We start from the raw sequence: 17,345 nt of genomic DNA on the forward strand, positions 1-17,345 counted from the left end.
CCGGAAGTTCCGGGAGTCTCCCCCGCATATTGATAGTGGCTCCCTGACGCCCACAAATTATATACAATATCCTGGAAATCAATTTGTTTGAGAGCGTGTGAGCGGGGGGTGGGGTAAGAGAAAGAGAAGGAGAAAGAAAAAGAGAACGAGAAAGAGAAGGAGAAAGAGAGAAAAAATCCTGATTGGTCTCTTTTTGTGCGAAGTAGACCTATCAGTTTTCTCTGTGGGCAGGCTTTACAGTTGACCTCTCTCTCTCTTTCATTGTCCATCAGTTCAGTTTAGTGTCCGGCAGCACTATGGCAGAGAGTTCCAAAAAAAGAAAATATAAAATGTACTTCACCCCAGACTACAGTAAAGTGTACCCCTGCCTAATAGGGGTCAAAATAATGACAGTGTTGCTTGCTGCACCGTTTGTAACAGTGACTTTTCTATTGCCTATGGTGGGTTAAATGACTGTTGAGGTGAGTTTAACAGGTGTCATTCATTCATTAGCATAGCTAATGTTATTTAAACTAGCTGGCTAGCTGCTAAGGAACTACTCTATTGATGTCCTACGTGATGAGGCCAAACTCCCTGTAGACTTGCTTAAAGTTGTAATAGAATAAAAAAAAGACTCCATGACAATATAAATACATATTTTAATGTCACATCTTCTGCATAAGACAATATAATAAGGATACACCTTATGCTTTTAGGGACCACAGCATATTAGGGAGGCTAAGTGCAGGGAAGGCTGCTCAAGTATTTCACAGTTCTTTTTAGCAGAAAACCAAAGTCTGACAGAGAAGGTGGACTGGGGTGGGGCGTATGGGGTTGCAGGGGGGTTGGGGTGGTGGTGCTACCTCCCTGAAATGAGTTTTTGCGGGGTGGGATGTCTGTAGATAAATATTCCTTGCAAACGTTGAATATTTATGTATTTATTTATTGAGATACAGTGTGGAATTGGCTCTTTGAGCCATGCCGCTCAGCAATCCCTCTATTTAACTCTAGACTAAACGGTTTATGATGATCAATTAACCTATCAACTGGTTAATCAGGAATTTGGACTGTAGGAAGGAACCAGAGCACCCGGAGGAAACACAGGTCACTAGCCCTGAAAGTGGATGTCGCTGGGTGGGGCGCGGGCCCATACCCGGCTGTCACGAGAGTAGGTCCACAGGGGCTATGCCGTGATGAGGAGGAGGGAATCGGCGGTGAGCATGGAAGCCTAGGGTGCGGGCCTGGACCTGGGTGGAGCCACTGTGGCTGCAGATCTTGGTTGTAGTAGCAGCAAATATTCAAACGAAATCTCTGAAGGCTGAAGCGGAGAAGGCTTCCATGTGACCCGCAGTTGAACATAGGTCAGTCGGTCCAAAGAGATGAGCGAACGCCATTCTGAAGGGACGGGTAATGGCCTCCGTTGCTTGGGCCGATCGAATGGGAATCAGGAATTTGAGCCACACCAAACCTGGAGTGGCGGAGACGGATGCCTTGCAGCGTCCAGTGCAGTAACGCAAATGATCCCGGGGAAGCCAGCCCGGGCCCCGGCAAGAGTTCCTTTTCTTCATACAAACCCCTTGCAGGCAGCGGCATCTTAGGCACTGTTTCATTTAAGTATGTATTGAACATAATTTAACTCTCAATTGCCTCTGATCAAATCTTCAATAAATGTTTTGGCATTAAAATATCATGCAGATACAATACCAGTATAAGGCAAACATTATCTATCAGCAAATTGTCACCTAGGTACTTAGGATTACAATGTTCAGATAATACACATTAAATCGTGATTCAAATGAAGAAAGCAGAATTAAATAAGAAAAGCCTAATGAGTTATTCATCTATTTCAAAAGTTTTATTTGGATCAATTCCCATAGGACAAAAATTTGCAAACAGTCCATTCCAGGTGCCACAGTTTTATGACAGTTATTTTCACAGCAATATAGTCTACACTTCAAATCAATTCCAGTCCTATAACTTGTGCCAGGAATTAAAACAAAAGCCTCATTAGCAAAGACCTTAAAGGATAATTCTGTTTTTGATTATAAAAAGAAAATTGTATGAGTCCTCGGTATTAATAGTAAAACAAGTGAAAAGACTACTTTATTTTTCTGTATATCCTTCATTGGTGCATTACTGTTGTTTAAGTGCTGACAGAGATCCAGTTTCAATCTTGTACCATTTTCAGGGAAATCATTCTGAGATTTATTTTGTGCCCAAAATAGTGAACAACTTAAAGCAAAAGAATAATAAGAACATGAAAAAAATAATTTATCAAAGTTATAACAAACCACAAGACTACATTATATGTTAATTAAGATGTAGTGATTAACCGTCTTAAGATTCAAGCTGTAGCAACATAATTTACAACATATTGTAAATGTAGTATTGGACAAGAAAATCAACCAAATATACAATCAAATTTGCAATTAAAAATCTACAAGCAAAGGTATATGAAATATATACAAGCTCTATAAAACCATGCAAAAACCATTATACATTTCCACATCATTTTCTATTTAAAAGTGCTCCCAGAACTATGTTATGTAGAATGCTCCAATTTATGTTCAGATTGTTTTATTTAAGCATGTTTTAACATGGAGAATTGTGTTTTTTTTATCTGATTAATAGTCTCATTGGGGAAAATAGCTTTGTTATGCTTTTGAGCACAATCTAATGCTATCCAGAGGAAACAACTTTGTATCGTGAACTTTATAGAACAATAGGAATGAAGACTAAAAAAATTGAAAACAGCACCTGAACTGATTTGAATCATGACAGCAGCATATAAAAGGGACATAAATTGCTTCTGAGGAGGATAAGTTGCATTATTGAAGCAAGATTAGATTACTACAATTTTGGACTTCTAACATGTCTCAATTTTGATACTCCATAATTCTCCCATCACAGTCGGTGTAAGAAACTGTTAACTTTATGAACTCGATTTTAAAGCAAACATCTTTACTGAAGGACATAAGGAAGGCTAAACACAGTGGAACAGATGATAAAGTAAATTAACGTGATTAAATGACACCTGGCTACATTTCAAAAGGCTGCACATTACAGAAATGTGATGTGTGGAGTTCTGTTATTTGCGGTCTTATAGGGTAAATTCAAGCAGGCTTTTACCACTGAGGTTGGGTGGGACTACCACCAAAGGTCATGGATTAAGGGTGAAAGGTGAAAAATTTAAGGGGAACGTGAGGGAAAACTTCTTCACTTGGGTTCATGAGAATGTGGAATGAGCTGCCAGCACTAGTAGTACCTGCAAGCACTATTTCAACATATAAGAGAAGTTCGGATAGGTACTTGAATGATAAGGGTATGGAGGGATAAAAGATCTGTTTCTATGCAGTAGTTTTCTATGACAATCAAATAATGATAGAATAGGTAATAATCTTGGTTAAAAAAACAATGACTTTAGCCAATGCATTTATGCTGATTTTTAGGGGAATAATGTTCTGTGACACAAGTGAGGGATTCTTGTTTGTACAATGCCTGATTCAGTTGAAAGATGGTAAATTAGCATGGCTAGTGATATATAGGACTACTCAAATACTGGCAGGATGCAGTGCTCTGGCAGAAGCGTTATGAAGTTCATCTGGACCAAGACCAGGAAAACATAGCAAATCTTAAAGCAAAGCTAAGGAAATACTGCATGAACAATAATTTTTAAAGTTATAAAATTGTTTATTATGCATGACGGACAGCATGTTGCGTGCAAGAAGAAACATTAAGAACATTTTATTCTTAAGTTTGAGCTACCATCTTGTCTAGTGGCGACGATACCATTGGCTTCTTTCTTCCACAAAATGTGTCCTCCATTATAAAAGCTAAGTCTGCATTAATAAAAGACACATTTTTAAGTTGATAATGTAGCACCCTGAAGCAGCAGCTTCACAAGATACCAAAAGGTTTTCACTGTTATTTCTGGGTGTTAGCTTCAACCAACTTCGGTGTTCAAATTGTTTATTGGGTTTCTTAAGCAACTCAGATCATCAAACACTAAATTATATCCAATGAAGTTACTATGATTCATCTTATAAAAAGTCTTCTTGTTTACGAATCTACACCCTGTGTATAAATGTCATAATATTTTAAAATGTAAAATAGGGCACATCATGCACAAGTTATAAAACAATGGCACTTGTGAAATTAAACATCTTTTCATTCTTCCCCAATTCCACTTTGCATATAAAAATGTATATTATGTAAACTATTTAAGATTGCACACGTTATCCAATTTATCAATTTTCTGAAAATTAGACATTTATCTCATAGGTTATTTTTTCTTTTTTGGGAAGAGGTGAATATTTTATGAGATCAACATAGAATACCATATGTTATAAAGGGCTTTGCACTCTGCTTCTTCAATGAAAGAAACAGTAAACTGGCAACTGCTTGATGTAAATCTTCCCCTGATGTGACATCACAAAATTTTGCCCAAGTATAAAAGTGATTGTGTATTCTAAAGAATACATTCTTCTAATTCATGTAAATACAAACTGATCTTTTTTCCTCTAGCCATCTTGAACAAATATAATGATTAGGGTCAACAGAGACTTTGCTACGTGTTTACAGGTTTTGAGAAGAATACTGCTACCCGAAGGTAGAGGAGAATAGTATTATCATTTGTATGAGTAACTAATCATATCGTGAACTCATTATCATTCTGCTTTTCAAGACATGGTAATGTTCTGATTCAGGGTCGATAGTGCCAGTTTGAGTGCAGGATTTGTTTAAAGGGTGCAGCAAAGAATGTTGTTTAGGTATCACTTATCTTATTCCTGTACAATTCTTCTCCATTTCTAGAAGAACCGGTAAGATGCTTGATTATTTCTTATACCTTTTTAGTTTTGTTTCAATGATAAACAATGAAACTGAATTTGAAAATAAACAATTGCAAATTTTTCCACTCTGTTATAGACTGTGGGCTACACCTTGCTGGAATAGAACATCCTATAACAGTTGAGCTGCGGCATTTTCTTAATCTAATTGAAAAGGTTTCCTTTTTATTTTTTTTGGAAGTGAAAGCTGATAATTGGTGGGGAGGGTATCTAGGAAAGCTGTGTTATTTGTAAGTAATGAGATCACTTATCTATTGGAGGCCAAGAAAGAAAATGAAGGAGGAAGAATAAAATGCAGAAAGAAATCTAAAGAAAAAGAATGTATTTGGTTGGGAATGAAAAAGTTAAAAAAAAACAGAAATCTCTCTTAATGGTAAAAAAAATCCAACAATTCCTTTGCATATGAATGAGATGGGTGGTTTTGCAAACTGTCCTAGGTAAAGAAGTTGAGAATAAAAGGAAGATTAGAAGGTATCAATTGACCAGCAATGTTCTGGAGATTGACCAGTTACAGGGTGTTTCTTGATCTGCTCAACCATCTAGCAGAATTATGTATTAATAATAATTTGCATTGTTCATATATTATTTATTTTCCAGTAAGATGCAGCCTCAGATAGGGACAGTGCTGATTAATACATCTATAATGGATCAACAAGGATATAACATTTTACTTATTTCACAATGTCCATATAGTAGAATGCTCACAACTCACATTGTGAGAATTATGAATTTCTCTTATTTTCTTCTGTTTTTAATGAAACAAACTTGTAAAAGCATTTTGCAACAGAGCTCTGAATTTAGGGAACAAGAAACTTAACCTTTTCTTGATCATTTAGTGCCAAATTTTGTAAAGAAAAAAACTCTGATCTTTTAAATTTTGTGCAAGAGACTTGGAAAAATAGTCTAGCCTGGAAAATATAAATTTATACACTTACAATTTGAATAGTGAAGAAATAAAAAATATTTTAGAAAATATGTATAAAAATAGTGAACTTAGTAATACATACAGTATGTAAATAGGAGATAGTGTAAAACAAAACAAAAATAACAAAACCGATCTGTTCTGGAAACTTCTCTTCACAAACAGTGATATTTGTTTCAGTAGTATGCTCCAACATTTTGTTTAAAAAAGTTAAGATTATGTTTGTATCATCTTTAGTTGGAGCTTTCACCCAAGTACCAGCACCCATTGTAAAAAGAAATGGGTGACTGATACACTGTGCTAATTGCAGTTTCCTTCGTGTGGAAGCACAATTTCTATTCAATTGTGATAATAGTGAAAACACATTTTTTTTGCTGTATTTGAGTTTAAGGAAAGAAACATAATAGATTAGTTACAAAAGCAAGATCACACCAAAAACAACATACAACCCTTCATATAAATTGTGAATTCCCTTTTCTTTTTTAGAAGCAGTTTGTAATATGGCAATAGATGGATTAGCATGTGTTTGCTTCCTTTGCTATTTCACTTCTGTGAAGTACTTCCACTTTTCTCCTCTCAGCCGCAGGTTTATGTGAATAGCACACTTTCTTTGAGAGAGGTAGAGATATAGAGTTTGAATTCACCAGAATAACGTCTTGAGTACCAGTTTAAGAATTTGTTTAAAATGAAAGAATAAAATGTGAAGGATTGTCTCATTGTAGTTCTTTTTGTTCTTGTTTTCAACTTTCAGTGTAAATGGAAGACAGCTGACTAGGGCAGCGATCAATTGCATTAATTTGGAGGAAACTGTTGTCTTCAGGACAATTCCGTACCGAGTCACTGAAAATCCCAGGAGACGTTGTTTGAAAGTCATAAGCTGCAAAGTTAAAAAAAAAAGTTAATCTGGCGCACAGAATAAGGATAAACTAACCTCATACTTAAGAATTGTGCAGGCCCAAGATCCTCAGTTACAAGTAAAATAGTTACATTATAGGACCAAAGTAGTCCAAAATGTGATTGTGTCTAAAATACCACTCCTGTTCCTTCCAAAACAGTACAAGTTAACACCACAAAGACAGAGCACCAAAAAAGGACAAGAACAACCACTTGTTCAATTCTTCCTGACAGCTGCAAGCTTTCAGTTCCAGCACTAGGCTCATTAATCTTTTTTGCACTTTCTCCAGTCCTTTCATTTGCTTAAGGGGACCAGAATTCTGAACAATACTCTAATTGTAGCCTTACTAAGGTCACGTACAAGTAAAACAGAACCATTTTTGAATTCTATACCTCAAAAACTAAATCCTATGGCTTTGATTGATTTGTAATGGCTTTGCAATGCTGTTTTTTATTGTTTTGCTCACTTATATCCCCATATCCCATTGCTCCAAGACGCCATTCATGTTTTCCAAAATTCCAAAATTCCAATAATTCCAAAGTAGATCACCTCACATTTATTGTCACTTAACTGCTCAGACTGTGATTTTGTCAACATAGTTATGTCAATTGCAGTTTCTGATTTTGTCCAGATTCCTATTATAATAGGTCAACTTAAAGATTAATGCATGAAGATTTAAGATGAAATTTCAGTACTGTGGCAGGATAGTGCTTCACTATTAGAAATAATTTCAAATGAAAGGCTAAATGAGATTGATGATACATCTGCCTTCTCAGGTGGACACCAAAGATCTTTTTAAGTTATAGTAAAACATGAAATGATCTACACATACATTTATAACTGTGTTTGTACTGTGCATTTCCTTCATTACAACTGTTGACTGCATTTTAAAATCAGACTGCTGGATAAAGAGTTGATGTTTTGGGCAGAGACCTTTCATTAGGATGCTATGCAAAACATTAACTCTTTATTCCTTTTCATAGATGATGCCTGATCTGCTGAGTTCCTCCAGCATTTTGTGTGTGCTACTCTGATATAATCAAGGCATTTTATACTCATGAAAGTAAAAAAAAAACTGCAGATGCTAGAAATGTGAATATTTTCTTTTTCTTTAAGGAGTGTTTGGTCCTCCTTTGCTTACTTCTGAATTTTTTCAAATCCACGGGTTTACATACATTTCTTGCAATTTAAAAGCCATTTCTTTCAATTTAATTCTATCAGCCTCTCCCGATAGGCACAACTACACCACTTCTCCTGTTGCTTTTTTTTTTGCCTCATCACATCGAATCCATCTATTAATCCTCTCATTAATAACCATTGTTTGTTATTATAAACAATAATTTTTGGTAGTTTTCCAATACAACATAGACAATTTTGCTTGAATCAGATTTAACATCCTAACTTCAGATTGACCCAAGTTACTTATAGGTTTTATATAAAATTATCACTAGTGCGTAAAAGTACCTTGGCTGTCAGATCAATTAATCCTTAGACATTGCACGACATTTATCAAAAATATCAGTATAATGAGGAAACAATTGACATTGTTTACTGATCTAGATGTCTATCCGTATATTTATTATATGAATACACACTTTATCATATTATTGCTGTTCTGGCATGCCCAGATTAAATGTAAATTAAGATATACCATAATTACATTGGCTTGATTATATTTCCCTCTAATTCCCAGATTTTTCTTAGTGCTCTGAATAACTCCAACTCTTTGGGGTATACTGACGGCTCCCACCATTTTTAAGCACCTTGGTCTCTCTTAACTCTATGCAAACTGATTCTACCTCTTGATTTCCCCAACCTAATAACCTTTATCCCATTCTTTAATTAGATAGATACTCCACTGACTGTTCCATTTTGACTTGCTCTTCTAAAAGTGAGCTGGTATATTTAACTCCCAGCATAGGTCACTCAGCAATCAATGATCTCTCTAATAGCTAAAAGATTCTATTCTTTTCCACATACTAACTCCACATTTCATTATAACACAGGAGGAAATTCATTGTACCAATTTAATGTTAGTTATGCTATTATTTCACTTGTCTTATTATGAGTGCAGTACTTAATCAAAGATGTTTGTTTTGTCTTCTTGCCTTAACTCTAATTAGAGACATACTTTGTTTCCTGACAGACTCCTGTTAACATAACCCATTTTGCTATTCTGCACACTTGCTTTATTCTTACTTTATAACTGTTAAAATATCACTACTATTTTGTTTAATTCCTATACCCTTGATTATGTGCTTCACTCAGAAACTGGTCCTATCTTGATTCACTAGAGGTGAAGCCCAACCTAGTGGAACAGGTTTTTTCCCCAGTACTGGTGCCAATGACCAATGAACAAAACCCTGTCATAGAAACATAGAAAATAGATGCAGGAGTAGGCCATTCGGCCCTTTGAGCCTGCACCATCATTCAGTATGATCATGGCTGATCATCCAACTCAGAACCCTGTACCTGCCTTCTCTCCATACCCCTGATCCCTTTAGCTACAAGGGCCATATCTAACTCCCTCTTAAATATAGCCAATGAACTGGCCTCAACTGTTTCCTGTGGCAGAGAGTTCCACAGATTCACCACTCTCTGTGTGAAGAAGTTTTTCCTCATCTCAGTCCTAAAAGGCTTCCCCTTTATCCTCAAACTGTGACCCCTTGTTCTGGACTTCCCCAACGTCGGGAACAATCTTCCTGCATCTAGCCTGTCCAATCCCTTTAGAATTTTATATGTTTCAATAAGATCCTCCCTCAATCTTCTAAATTCCAGTGAGTATAAGCCTAGTCGATCCAGTCTTTCATCATATGAAAGTCCTGCCAACCCAGCAATCAATCTGGTGAGCCTTCTTTGTACTCCCTCTATGGCAAGAACGTCCTTCCTCAGATTAGGGGACCAAAACTGCACACAATACTCCAGGTGTGGTCTCACCAAGGCCTTGTACAACTGCAGTAGTACCTCTCTGCTCCTGTACTCGAATCCTCTTACTATGAATGCCAGCATACCATTCGCCTTTTTCACCGCCTGCTGTACCTGCATGCCCACTTTCAATGACTGGTGTACAATGACACCCAGCTCTCGTTGCACCTCCCCTTTTCCTAATTGGCCACCATTCAGATAATAATCTGTTTTCCTGTTCTTGCCACCAAAGTGGATAACCTCATATTTATCCACAATAAATTGCATCTGCCATGAATTTGCCCACTCACCTAACCAAGTCACTCTGCATCCTCTTAGCATCCTTCTCACAGCTAACACTGCCGCCCAGCTTCGTGTCATCCGCAAAGTTGGAGATGCTGCATTCAATTCCCTCGTATAAGTCATTAATATATATTGTAAACAACTGGGGTCCCAACACTGAGCCTTGCGGTACCCCACTAGTCACTGCCTGCCATTCTGAAAAGGTCCTGTTTATTCCCACTCTTTGCTTCCTGTCTGCTAACCAATTCTCTATCCACATCAATACCATACCCCCAATACTGTGTGCTTTAAGTTTGCACACTAATCTCCTGTGTGGGACCTTGTCAAAAGCCTTTTGAAAATCCAAATATACCACATCCACTGGTTCTTCCCTACCCACTCTACTAGTTACATCCTCAAAAAATTCTATGAGACTCGTCAGACATGATTTTCCTTTCACAAATCCATGCTGACTTTGTCCGATGATTTCACTGCTTTCCAAATGTGCTGTTATCACATCTTTGATAACTGACTCTAGCATTTTCCCCACCACTGATGTCAGGCTTACGGGTCTATAATTCCCCAGTTTCTCTCTCCCTCCTTTTTTTAAAAAGTGGGTTTACATTAGCCACCCTCCAATCCTCAGGAACTAATCAAGAATCTAAAGAGTTTTGAAAAATTATCACTAATGCATTCACTATTTCTTGGGCTACTTCCTTAAGCACTCTGGGATGCAGACCATCTGGCCCTGGGGATTTATCTGCCTTTAATCCCTTCAATTTTCCTAACACCACTTCCCTACTAACATGTATTTCCAAATTTCCAAACATGTCATAATAATGTTGAGCCATACATTGAATTATCTGATCTTATTTACCCCATTTGTGTTGTATGGTTGCAATTGCTCTTTATAGCTCATTTTATTTTAAACTTTGGACATTCACTGCTCTCATTTCAGCATGGATTTTTTCCCCTTGTCTATCTCATTGACTCCACAACAACAGAATCTTTCCTCTCCCACTGCACAATCCTTTCCTGTTCCGAAAAGATTCCTTAATGCAGGCACCAGGTTGGTAAAGTACCCTCTGGGACTTACACCTGTTACCGCAGAAAAGATTATTTATCCTCTTAACTTTATCATCCCTTCTTCACATGGAGCTACCTTTGGTCTGGTTATCTGCTCAGCAGTTTCTACTGTCATTCACAGAGACTACAGAAACCTGATGTCTATTGGGCAGGTGCAAGGGGGATGAGACTCCTTCAAAATTCTGGTCCCGTATGCCTGCCTCATTCAGCCACACCCTTCTGCCACTTTTTGCTGACTAATCCTATTGGACTTCATCTAAAAGATGGGACTTCTTCCTGTGAGAAAGTAAGAAACTTGCTTCATCATTCACCCACACCAAAAGCATGCATGAACCTGCCCTCATCCTCAATGCACCGTAACACATGGATCTTGAATTTCTCATTAATATTGAGCCACATTTCCCTAAGCTGCAGACATGCTTTACAAAGTTTCTCATCATTTATCCTTTACATCAATCCCCACAAACACCAGCTATAATATATCACCTGACTTGTTATACTCATCTTAAGCACCTGATGAAATTAATCAATTTACTTAATTCTGTCACAATCACACTTACTTCACTAAAGTCCTTTTCTCACACAAGTTTACACTTAATGGACACTACATGAGGGAGTAAGCAGTCACAATCAGTAGAAATAGTGTAGCTGCTATTAATACAAAACCAAGTGCAATCATTAAGTAAGGGTAACTGCATTTGTGAAGAGAACAAATCACTAACTCACATTGGGTGCCCCCTTGAAAGGTAGAGTTTGGTAATTGACATGACCATGAAATAGACAACTTTGCACTAGCCACATGTACAGACAATGAGCTGTCTTAACTGACCTACTGTAATTGAATAAAATATCTTGGCACTAATATTACAAAGATTAAGGAAGATTTCACACTTGCTATTTTGGCATTTTGTGCATCAGATCATCATACTCAGAGTGTGTGCCCATTCCTGTGCATTCATCTGTACTGAATAAAGATCTCATTACATCTGGAGATCCAGTCTTCATGTTCATCATTCAAAACCATGACTGCCTACCCAAGATGTTGTACTTAATTCCCACTGTGCTTTTAGCTGGGCTCACTGATTTCTCAGCTATCAGTATCTTTGTCACCTGACTTCAATTAAGTACTTTTAGTTGGTTAGCCAATTACCAGAGAGACTTAAAAGCTGCTTACTTATCACTTCATGTCATTGTAGCTAACAGTACCAGATTAAAAGAATTTAACTGTAATATTAAATATATTTAAAAAATTGAAGTAAAATTACAAAGATCCATCAAATCGTGGGGCCTCCAACTCCCATTCTAATTTTAATATTAGTGAATTTAATATTAATATTGAATATTAGTGAGGGAATGTTCCTCTAAAATTCATGAGCCACTGACTCTATGCTTTCCCTAAATTCATGGTTATCTCAACAGCTTGCTTCAGAAATATATCGGCATTTTTTTGCCTGATGTTGGAAAAGCTGTGCCACTGACTGTCTTGATGTTTACTTTCCATTCATCTGTTCGTGAAATATCATGCACAGTTTTCTCTCCAAAGACATTATGATTCTAATACCCATTTGGTGTACTTGAGAGTGATCTGATCAGTATCCATTGATGTACTCCAAGACAGATATCAGATCAGAATCGGGTTCAATACCACCGGTATTTGTGGTGAAAATTGTAGTACAATGCAATACATAATAATAGAGGGAAAAATTGTGAGTTACAGTAAGTATATATTAAATAGTTAAATTATATAAGTAGTGGAGAAATTCAAGTAAAAAAGTAGTGAGGTAGTGTTCCTGAGTTCTATGTCCATTCAGAAATCAAATGGCAGAGGGGAAGAGGCTGTACCTGAATCATTGAGTGTGTGCCTTCAGGCTTCCGTACCTCCTTCCTGATGGTAGCAATGAGAACAGGGCACGTCCTGGGTGATGGTGGGTCCTTAATGATGGATGCCCCCTTTTTGAGGCATCACTCCAAAAACGATGTCCTGGATACTATGGAGGCTAGTGCCCATGATGGAGCTGACTGAGTTTACAAGTTCATAAACTGGAGCTCTCCTTCCACCAGACTCCACTTTCTCTCCCCTCTAGGAGGCCTTCACTTCCATCTCCCAACCTTACCCCTACCCCTAACATCCATTAACCCTCCCACACATACCCACAAACTGAAGCTTTCTCCTGCCAGGTTGACCTCTCCCCGCCAGGTCCCCCCCCCCCCCCCCCACCTCTCCTTGCCGGATTCTCCCCTTCCTCTCTAGGAGTCCTTCACCTCCATAATGTTTTTGATAAACAACCTTCTATGTGGGTTTTGTGTCATCTTAAAAAGCAGGCAAGCTACTTGGCATAGCTTCACAGAGGCTTTTCTGCTGTCAGCTCATCATGCTGCAATGACCTAACCAATTGCTTTTTATTGTCCACTCCCTAACCTTGGCTACAACTCTTAAGCTTAACAAAAAATACATTATAGCATTTAGTCATCTAATCTGGACAAGTAGATATCTAAGTGTCCTTGCAGTCAGGGTTTGCAGAGAAGATGAGAATCGTAAAGGATTGTGGGACTTAGTTTATGTCGAGAGATTAGATACATTGTGATTGAAAGATAAGGCAGAATTAATGAAGTTGTTCAATAGAAAGGATAAATTGCAGGGCTACAGGGAGAGAGCAAATTAGAATACTTGTGTAGTAAAGGAAATGTATAGATACAATCAGAGGTGGGAGAGGGTTGTGGAAACTGTCGAAATTTTTGCAAATGAAATGAACAATTCTAAGGTTCTTGGATGCCCCAAGACTATATTGAAGCATTGATATAAAGATGTGGCCAGACTGATGGGCTACATAACCTGGCCCTGGAACTATAGAAGGTTTGGCAACTTGACTAGCGTGGTGAAGTCAAGTGTAGACTGTTGCATCTCCTATCTGGTGGTGTTGGAAACGACACTCATGCACCTCCGCAATATTGACATATATCCCTCATACCTTATGCAGACCTGCTGTCACTCTACCATAGTGGCACTTCCACAAATACAGAAACCAAACATAAGACCATAAGACCATCAGACAAAGCAGAAGTAGGCCATTCGGCCCATCGAGTCTGCTCCACCATTTTATCAAGACCTGATCCATTTTATCCTATTTAGTCCCACTGCCCTGCCTTCTCACCATAACCTTTGGTGCCCTGGCTACTCAGATACCTATCAATCTCTGCCTTAAATACACCCAATGACTTGGCCTCCACTGCTGCCCGTGGCAACAAATTCCATAGATTCACCACCCTCTGACTAAAAAAATTTCTTTGCATTTCTGTTCTGAATGGGCGCCCTTCAATCCTGAAGTCATGCCCTCTCGTACTAGACTCCCCCATCATGGGAAACAACTTTGTCACATCCACTCTGTCCATGCCTTTTAACATTCGAAATGTTTCTATGAGGTCTCCCCTCATTCTTCTAAACTCCAAGGAATACAGTCCAAGAGCGGACAAACGTTCCTCATATGTTAACCCTCTCATTCCCGGAATCATTCTAGTGAATCTTCCCTGTACCCTCTCCAATGTCAGCACATCCCTTCTTAAATAAGGAGACCAAAACTGCCCACAGTACTCCAAGTGAGGTCTCACCAGCGCCTTATAGAGCCTCAACATCACATCCCTGCTCCTATACTCTATTCTTCTAGAAATGAATGCCAACATTGCATTCGCCTTCTTCACTACCGACTCAACCTGGAGGTTAACTTTAAGGGAATCCTGTACGAGGACTCCCAAGTCCCGTTGCATCTCAGAACTTTGAATTCTTTCCCCATTTAAATAATAGTCTGCCCATTTATTTTTTCTGCCAAAGTGCATAACCGTACACTTTCCAACATTGTACTTCATTTGCCACTTCTCCGCCCATTCTTCCAATCTATCCAAGTCTCTCTGCAGACTCTCCGTTTCCTCAGCACTACCGGCCCCTCCACCTATCCTCGTATCGTCAGCAAACTTAGCCACAAAGCCATCTATTCCATAATCCAAATCGTTGATGTACAATGTAAAAAGAAGCGGCCCGAACACTGATCCCTGTGGAACACCACTGGTAACCGGCAGCCAACCAGAATAGGATCCCTTTATTCCCACTCTCTGTTTCCTGCCAATCAGCCAACGCTCTATCCACGTATGTAAATTTCCTGTAATTCCATGGGCTCTTATCTTGTTAAGTAGCCTCATGTGTGGCACCTTGTCAGAGGCCTTCTGAAAATCCAAATATACAACATCCACTGCATCTCCCTTGTCTAGTCTACTGGTAATTTCCTCAAAAAATTGTAATAGGTTTGTCAGGCAGGATTTTCCTTTAAGGAATCCATGCTGAGTTCTGCCTATCTTGTCATATGTCTCCAGGTACTCTGTAACCTCATCCTTGACAATCGACTCCAACAACTTCCCAACCACCGACGTCAAGCTAACAGGTCTATAATTTCCTTTTTGCTTCCTTGCCCCCTTCTTAAATAGCAGAGTGACATTTGCAATCTTCCAGTCTTTCGGAACCATGCCAGAATCTATCGACTTTTGAAAGATCATCGCTAATGCCTCCGCAATCTCCACAGCTACTTCCTTCAGAACACGAGCGTGCATTCCATCTGGTTCAGGAGATTTATCAACCTTTAGCCTATTCAGCTTCCTGAGCACTTTCTCTGTCGTAATTGTGACTGCGCATACTTCTCTTCCCTGCCACCCTTGAGTGTCCGGTATCCTGCTGTCTTCCTCAGTGAAGACTGATGCAAAATACTTGTTCAGTTCCTCTGCCAGCTCCTCATCTCCCATTACAATTTCTCCAGTATCATTTTCTATCGGTCCTATATCTACTCTCACCTGTCTTTTACTCTTTATATACTTGAAAAAGCTTTTAGCATCCTCTTCGATATTATTTGCTAGTTTCCTTTCATAGTTAATCTTTTCTCTCTTAATGACTTTCTTGGTTTTCTTTTGTAAGGCTTTAAAAACTTCCCAATCCTCTGTCTTCCCACTAATTTTTGCTTCCTTGTATGCCCTCTCCTTTGCTTTAAGTTTGGCTTTGACTTCTCTTGTCAACCATGGTTGCATCCTTTTTCCACTCGAAAATTTCTTCTTTTTTGGAATATACCTGTCTTGCACATTCCTCACTTCTCACATAAACTCCAGCCACTGCTGCTCTGCCGTCTTTCCCGCCAGTGTCTCTTTCCAGTCAACTTTAGCCAGTTCCTCTCTCATGCCACTGTAATTTCCTTTACTCCACTGAAACACCGACACATCAGATTTCGGCTTCTCTTTTCCTAATTTCACAGTGAACTCAATCATGTTATGATCACTGTCTCCTAAGGGTTCCTTCACCTCAATCTCTCCAATCACCTCCGGTTCATTACACAATACTCAATCCAGTACAGCCGATCCCCTAGTGGGCCCAACAACAAGCTGTTCTAAAAAGCCATCTCGCAGACATTCTACAAATTCTCTCTCTTGAGATCCAGTGCCGACCTGATTTTTCCAATCTACTCGCATGTTAAAATCCCCCACAATTATCATAACACTGCCCTTCTGACAAGCCTTTTCTATTTCCAGTTGTAATTTGTAGTCCACATCCCTGCAGCTGTTAGGAGGCCTATAAATAACTGCCATCAGGGTCCTTTTACCCTTGCTATTCCTTAGCTCAACACATAAAGATTCCCAATTTTTTCTTGTAAGAAAATGTTTCTGGTGTACAGCCACTGCAAGAACAGTTTAACTGACCTCCTTTCATGCCTTAATTCTCAGTTAATTAGAGGAGAATCTGTTGGTAACCATGAACTTAGCTTCTACAGAGGCATTGGGAAATTGTTAAATTGTAATATTCTTGTCATTTCTACTGAGGTACATTGAAAACTTTGTTTTGCACGCTGTGCATTTATGTCTCTTCATCACAACAACACGTTGAGGTAGTACCTGTATATGGGAATATTGGTATCAGAATAAGAATAAAGTGTTTCAGTTATAGAGAAAGTGCAGTGCAGGCAGACAATGAACTACAACACACACAAAACACTGGAGGGACTCAGCAGGTCAGGCAGTATTAATAAACAGTCAATATTTCAGGCCAAGACCCTTCAACAGGACTCTCAGCTCAAAATGTCAACTGTTTATTCCTTTCCATGGATGCTGTCTGACCTGCTGAGTTTCTCCAGCATACTGTCGGTGTTGCTTTGGATTTCCAGCACCTGCAGAATCTCTTGTATTTATATTAAACTGCGAAGTCATGATAAGGTACATCATGAGGCCAAATATCCATCTTATTGTTCAGAAGGTCCACTCAATACTCTTATAACAGAGTGATAGAAGCTGCCCTTGACCCTGGTTGTATACGTTTTCAGCCTTTTTGTATCAATCACCACTGGTATGTTGGAAATCAGTATCACAATAGAATAAAGGGAATTACAGAGGCATGAGAGAGGAGCTT

General features: G+C 38.6%; 1 protein-coding gene across 2 annotated transcripts in view; it reads right to left on the reverse strand.

Annotated features, from left to right (window-relative positions):
- Positions 1-1,823: 1,823 nt before the first annotated feature.
- Positions 1,824-17,345, reverse strand: part of LOC140211696 (zinc finger protein GLIS3-like) — a 496,720-nt gene continuing 481,198 nt past the window's right edge. For both annotated transcript variants that reach the window (XM_072281766.1, XM_072281767.1), the window contains exon 11: positions 1,824-6,625. In XM_072281766.1, coding sequence (XP_072137867.1) covers positions 6,489-6,625 — 137 coding nt within the window. In that variant the 3' untranslated portion in view covers positions 1,824-6,488. The remainder of the gene's footprint in view (positions 6,626-17,345) is intronic.

The sequence above is a fragment of the Mobula birostris genome, chromosome 17 (genome assembly GCF_030028105.1).
Source record: "Mobula birostris isolate sMobBir1 chromosome 17, sMobBir1.hap1, whole genome shotgun sequence".
NCBI classification, from domain to species: Eukaryota; Metazoa; Chordata; class Chondrichthyes; order Myliobatiformes; family Myliobatidae; genus Mobula; species Mobula birostris.